The sequence below is a fragment of the Palaemon carinicauda genome, chromosome 12, assembly GCF_036898095.1.
Source record: "Palaemon carinicauda isolate YSFRI2023 chromosome 12, ASM3689809v2, whole genome shotgun sequence".
Lineage (NCBI taxonomy): Eukaryota > Metazoa > Arthropoda > Malacostraca > Decapoda > Palaemonidae > Palaemon > Palaemon carinicauda.
The window spans coordinates 5,605,649-5,613,148 of NC_090736.1; the positions used below are offsets into that span (position 1 = coordinate 5,605,649).

The 7,500-nt window shown below is 33.4% G+C and overlaps 1 protein-coding gene across 1 annotated transcript in view; it reads right to left on the reverse strand.

The window, feature by feature from the left end:
* The window catches only part of LOC137650495 (uncharacterized), a 51,561-nt gene that overhangs the window by 21,990 nt on the left and 22,071 nt on the right, over nt 1-7,500 (reverse strand). Inside the window, exons 8-12 of the mRNA XM_068383722.1 lie at nt 5,390-5,498; nt 4,523-4,603; nt 3,545-3,747; nt 2,333-2,410; nt 1,807-1,948 (exon numbers count right to left, since the gene is read on the reverse strand). Of these exons, the coding sequence (XP_068239823.1) occupies nt 1,807-1,948; nt 2,333-2,410; nt 3,545-3,747; nt 4,523-4,603; nt 5,390-5,498 (613 nt within the window). The remainder of the gene's footprint in view (nt 1-1,806; nt 1,949-2,332; nt 2,411-3,544; nt 3,748-4,522; nt 4,604-5,389; nt 5,499-7,500) is intronic.

Sequence of the window (7,500 nt, forward strand, 5' to 3'; positions counted from 1 at the left end):
TTATTATTATTATTATTAACATCGAACAGTATGCCAGAGAGTACCCTCAAGCAAGAAAACTCCAACCCAAGGCAGTGGAAGACCATGGTACAGAGGCTATGGCACTACCCAAAACTATTATTATTATTATTTTTATTATTATTATTATTATTATTAAGATAGAATAGTGTGCCAGAGTGTACCCTCAAGCAAGAGAACTCCAACCCAAGACAGTGGAAGACCATGGTACAGAGGCTATGGCACTGCCCAAATCTATTATTATTATTATTATTATTATTATTATTATTATTATTATTATTATTACTTGCTAAGCTACAACCCTAGTTGGAAAAACAGGATGCTGTATGCCCAAGGACTCCAACAAGAGAAATAGCCCAGTGACGAAAGGAAACAAGGAAAACTAAAATATTTTAAGAACAGTAACATTAAAATCAATATTTCATATTGATAAACTTTAAAAACTTCCGCAAAAAACAAGAGGAAGAGAAATAAGATAGAATAGTGTGCCAGAGTGTACCCTCAAGCAAGAGAACTCTAACTCAAGATAGTGGAAGACCATGGTACAGAGGCTATGGCACTACCCAAGAATAGAGAACAATGGTTTGATTTTGGAGTGTCCGTCTCCTAGAAGAGCTGTTTACCATAGCTAAAGAGTCTCTTCTACCCTTACCAACAGGAAAGGAGCCACTGAACAATTGCAGTGCAGTAGTTAACCCCTTGGGTGAAGAAGAATTGTTTGGTAGTCTCAGTGTTGTCAGGTGTATGAGGAGAGAGGAGTATCTGTAAAGAATAGGCGTGACTATTTTGTGTATGTGTAGGCAAAGGGAAAGTAAACCGTAACCAGAGAGAAGGATCCAATGTATTACTGTCTGGCCAGTCAAAGGACCCCATAGCTCTCTAGCGGTAATATCTCAACAGGTGGCTGGTGCCCCGGCCAACCTACTACCTACTACTACAATGGTTTGAATGGCCTTCAGCAAAATTCCCCAATTCATCTAAATTTTAAACCCTTTCTCAAACCAGATTGGAAGCTTCAAGTCGAGGAAAGGATACAGTATTTTCAGTAGAAAGCTCATCCCAAATACTGTCTGATAACTGGGCAACATCAGCCCTATTTCGACGACTGTTTGGAACTCTTGACAGTGAGGTACTTGTTGACAGAATCCCCCGCTGTTTATACCTTAAAGAAATAAATATCTGTTTGAGGCTCGAGATAAGGATGACAGGTTCATCCTTGCCAAGATTCTTGGATATGATGTGTCGTACCATGCTAGCGGTATTTTTATGTTTATTTCTGAAACAGGACTTCTGAAAGCTATTCTTCTTTTATAAGGACATCTTTAGTTTTATTGTTTTAAATCTAATTTCATTCTATTCTTTATTTATAGCAAATATATGGTTTTGGTGGCCGATGTGGTAACGTCCCTGACTGGTGAAGGCCAGACTGGGGTTCGAGTCCCGCTCAAACTCGATAGTTTCTCTGGTCGTTGCAACCTCGCCATTCTTGTGAGCTAAGGATGAGGGGTGAGGGGGGGGGGGGGGGCGTTTGGTGGTTCTACAGGTCTGTCTGCCGAGTCATGATCAGTCTCTAGGGGATTTTCCTGCTTGCTAGGGCAATGTCATTGTCACTTTCCTCTGCCTTTAAAACTTTAAATGATATCATCGTCAATGACCTCAGATGTCAAGATGCCAGAAAACTCAATCAGTTAATTAATCCTCCAAAATACAAGTAGGGAACTCGAGACAAGTAAATATTACAATGTGTTGGTTATTGTACAATCCATTCCATAGATTTTGAGTACTGACCGTTAGTAGCTGGGAAGAAAATGTATATATTAGACCAGTCGTCCGACCCTTCGTCGAAACACTCCGTGACGGAGAACTCACTCGTGCTCGTCATCGGGTTTATTTTGGTGCTGAAAATATTCGTAGTCGTCATTGCTTCGAGCTGGAGAGAAAAAAATAGCCGTGACAGGAACCTTATCATCTGTTCTGTTTATGATGGGTGTAATTTGATTGACGTCCTTGTTATGGCATTGAGCAATACGTAGCTATACTGTCAAATGGGAAACGATTATAGATAGCAAAGGTTGTAAAATAGCTGTGAATCTATAGATGGTGATAACAGGGTAATGGTAAAAATATATCAACACAGATATGATTACGTTATATAGCCCCTTCTTGTCTATGAACCTTCATAAACTGTACTAATCAATGCTTATTGTTATATTAAATCAACGATGATAAGGTTAACAAAACTCCATGAGGATAACTATATTCAAGAAGTCTTATGAATATCTAGTATTCGAACCACTGATTAGCACGAACTCACAAGTAATGGGTCACTTTTATTGTAGATGAATAAATCTCCTCTTCTTGGTATCCCTAATTCAGAATTCGACACATCGCTCTGAAATTAAAAAAGAAAAAATAGGTATTGTCAGAAATTTTCAAAAAATGTTATGTAAAAGACATCTCTATGAAATAGCTGGGATATTTTGCATATAAGTCAATGAAAGCATTATTAACGTGACGAGAATTTCAGTGGCGGTAATCCTGTTTTTAATCTTCAGAGGAGGACGCATTTTCTTCTGGACAGATCTTTAAGAGATATGGAACCAGAAAACAATCAACAACAATAATAAGAATAGGGAAGTGGGGAATATGGGGAAAGGAAGAGTACTCCAGGATACAATCCACTTTATAGCTCAAAGGCAGGTACTCGGGATGGGAAAGATTAAGGAAATAGGGAGAAAGAGAAGTACAGGAGAAGAATAAAAGAGAGGGGCAGACCCTCTTGCGATATTAAGGAATTGGTATTATTGTGGACGTTAGTTGAAATACTGGGGAAAAATTGTGATACCCTGATGTTAAAAGAAAAAAAATATGCAGAGTATTTTTTATATCATTATTTTTATTATTACTTGGTAAGCTACAACCCTAGTTGGAAAACCAGGATGCTGTAAGTCCAAGGGCTCCATCAGGGAAAATAGCCCGGTGAGGAAAGGAAATTCTGAAAAACTACAAGAGAAGTTTAAGAACAATAATTACATTAAAATAAATCTTTCATATGTAAACTATATAAGAAATATGTCCTATCGTTTTGACGTTTCATAGATCATGAAATCATACTTCAAAGGGTTATTATTATTATTATTATTATTATTATTATTATTATTATTATTATTATTATTATTATTATTATTATTATTCAAACTTCAAAGGTTTACTCAAACTTCAAAGCTTTACTCAAACTTCTAGGGGTTACTCAAACTTCAAAAGGTTACTCAGACTTTAAGGGGTTGCTCAAACTTCAAAGAGTTACTCAAACTTTAAAGGGTTGCTTAAACTTCAAAGGGTTATTCAGACTTCAAAGGGTTACTCCAACTTCAAAGGGTTACTCCAACTTCAAAGGGTTACTCAGACGTCAATGGGTTACTCCAACTTCAAAGAGTTACTCAAACTTCAAAGGGTTACTCAGACTTCAATGGGTTACTCCAACCTCAAAGGGGTACTCGAACTTCAATGGGTTACTGAAACTTACCTCGACGAAGTAATACTCGAGAACGGCCTTCGGGAGATTGGCGATGAAATCAAAATCAGGGTCGGGTATGTCCGAGCGAGTGGAGGTGTAGAGATCGCTCATCCATGACCTGGTGACCCTAGGGCCTACGTAGGCGTACTTCTCGTCGATGTGGAACAGTTCGTTAGGGCCAGCCATGACTCCAAAGCCTCCGATATAACCGGCTGTTACGGCAATGAAAAGATCAATTATTAAAGAATTGAAAAGTTTAGTCTTCTGTGACTAAAGAGAATAACAGGGAGTGAGATATACAGTATGTATATAGCTCCATTACTTATTTTTTTACACTTGCAATCACACAGACAATAAATAGTTATATATAAATATATATATATATATATATATATATATATATATATATATATATAGTAAATATATACTTATTGTATATATATATATATATATATATATATATATATATATATATATATATATATATATATATATATATATACATATATATATATATATATATATATATATATATATATATATATACATACATATATATATATATATATATATATATATATATATATATATATTATATGCATATGTATACTGTATATATATATAAACATATATATATATATATATATATATATATATATATATATATATATATATATATATATATATATATATATGTATGTGTGTGTATATATACAGTATATATATATATATATATATATATATATATATATATATATATATATATATATATATATATACATATATATATATATATATATATATATATATATATGTATATATATATATATATATATATATATATATATATATATATGTATATATATATACATACATACATACATACATACATACATACATACACAAATCTAACTACTTAATGAAAAACCTCAAATAAATTAGATTTTGCACTAAAAGGCAGTGCAGGCTTTCATCCTTGATACTTACGATGCGTTTTGTCGAAAGAATGAGGTGGGATGAAGTCTCTTTCACAATAACCCGATTGTCTGTTAATGGCGTATTGGACTCCTGGAAAAGAAGAATTTTGCCTTCAATGATGTGCAATAGATTAATTGGTAGATTCAAGTATTGCATTGGAAAATACATTCCTTATACATGTCCACAATTTTACATTATTATTATTATTGTTGTTGTTATTATTATATTACATTATTATTATTATTATTATCGTTGTTGTTGTTGTTATTGTTATCATTATTATATTATTGTTATTGTTAATATTATATTATTATTATTATTATTATTATTATTTTTATTGTATTAATATTGTTATTTTTATTATTATTGTATTAATATTACTATTATAATTATCATTATTATTATTATTATTATTATTATTATTATTATTATTATTATTATTATTACAAGTTAGACTATAACACTAGATGGAAAAACAAGATGTTAAAATCCCAGGGGCTCCAACAGGGAAAAATAGCCCAGTGAGGAAAGGAAACAAGGAAATAGATTATTATTATTATTATTATTATTATTACAAACTAGTCTATAACTCTAGTTAGGAAAGCATGGTGTTATAAGCCCAATGCCTCCAACAGGGAAAAATAGCCCAGTGAGGAAAGGGTACAAGGAAATAAATAAACTACAAGAGAAGACTAAACAATGAAAATAACAGTAACAACATTAAATTAAATCCTTCACATATGAAACCATAAAAAAAGACAGAACAGCGTTCATCTCAATTAAAAAATATAACAAATACTGAATAAGTAAAAAATTCGGTACAGAAAAATTAAACTAATACTGTATTACCACAGGTGAGCTAATTTTATTATTTACCTGTATTAAAATCATGAATGATTTTGTCTGGCAGCTTTTTGTCGTCCAATTTCTCCTTAGGTAGGCTTGTGTCCAGACGTACCATGGCCAGTTCCTTCGAATATAGCATCTGAAAAAAAATATGTATAGTGATAAATGAGATAAGTAAATGATATTTTACATTACCTATACTTTAATATGGTTTGGTCACGCTCTTCACCCTCCCCTAGAGAGATTAGTTCACCAAACGTTCAGCTGGGCTCCACAAGGTACTAAGATATTTTTATGAGTTTGACCATCCTTTACATTCGGATTATTATTATTATTATTATTATTATTATTGTTGTTGTTAAGCTACAACCCTAGTTGGAAAAGCAGAATGCTATAAGACCAGGGGCCCAAACAGGGAAAATAGCCCAGTGAGGAAAGGAAACAATGAAAAAATAAATATTTTAAGAATAATAAAATATCTCCTATGTTAACTATAAAAACTTTAACATAACAAAAGGAAGATAAATTAGAATAGAATAGTGTGCCCGAGTGTACCCTCAAGCAAGAGAACTCTAACCCAAGATAGTGGAAGACCATGGTACAGAGGCTATGGCACTACCCAGGACTAGAGAACAATGGTTTGATTTTGGAGTGTCCATCTCTTAGAAGAGCTGCTTACCATACCTAAAGAGTCTCTTCTACCCTTACCAAGAGGAAAGTGGCCACTGAACAATTATAGAGCAGTAGTTAACCCCTTCGGTGAAGAAGAAATGTTTGGTAATCTCAGTGTTGTAAGGTGTATGAGGACAGAGGAGAATCTGTAAAGAATAGGCCAGACTATTCGGTGTATGTGTAGGCAAAGGGGAAGTGAACCGTAACCAGAGAGAAGGATTCAATGTAGTACTGTCTGGCCAGTCAAAGGACCCCATAACTCTCTAGCGGTAGTATCTCAACGGGTGGCTGGTGCCATAGCCAACCTACTACCTACTACAGTTCCATCCTGTTCGTAATACTAGGTATGCAGTTAATTGTAATATCCAGGCTTTCTCCATCAAGAGGCTCAGTACTACACTGTACATTAAAAGTTTTATTCCAGTTGTGACCAAGTTGTGGAATGATCTTCCTAATCGGGTAGTTGAATCAGTAGAACTTCAAAAGTTCAAACTTGCAGCAAATGTTTTCATGTTGAACCCGCTTGCATAAGTCCTTTTATATTATATAAATCAAATATCTGTTTTAATGTTGTTAATGTTTTAAAATATTTTATTTTGATTTTCATTACTGTTTATATCGTTCATTTATTTCCTTATTTCCTTTCCTCACTGGGCTATTTTTCCCTGTTGGAGCCCTTAGATTTATAGCATCTTGCTTTTCCAACTAGGGTTGTAGCTTAGCTAGTAATAATAATAATAATAATAATAATAATAATAATAATAATAATAATAATAATAATAATAATAATAATAAGAGTTGGAAGACCCAAGCCTACATGGCTGAGGACTATGAAGCGTGAAATGAGAGAGGATGAATGAAGAAGTAATGAATTAGAAGCTCGAGATAGAGACGACTGGTGAAATCTAACCGAGGCCCTTTGCGTCAATAGGCGTAGGAGAAGATAATTATGATGATACTTTGAGATATGGCCTTCCGTAATGAAATCAGTGGTTTGAGGAAGAGTTCTCTTGCTTGAGGGTACACTCGGGCACACTATTCTATCATATTTCTCTTGTTTTTTCAAGTTCTTATAGTTTATGTATGAAATATTTATTTCAGTATTGTTACTCTTCTTAAAGTATTTTATTTTAATATTGTTATCATGCTTAAAATATTTTATTTGAATATTGTTACTGTTCTTAAAATATTCTATTTTGATTATGTCCTTTCCTCATTGGGCTATTTTCCCTGTTGGAGCCCTTGGTCATATAGCATCCTGCCTTTTCCATCTAGGGTTGTAGCTTAGCAAATAATAATAATAATAATAATAATAATAATAAATAAAGAGAGCAGGCTAAGAGAGATAGTTTTAGGTCCGAAATCCCGGAATTATCAGCTGTTTATGGTCTAATGCAGTGGTTCTTAATCTTTTTCAGTGTTCGCACCCTTTTCAAATCAGCAGTCAGTTCTCGCATCCCCCCCTGGAA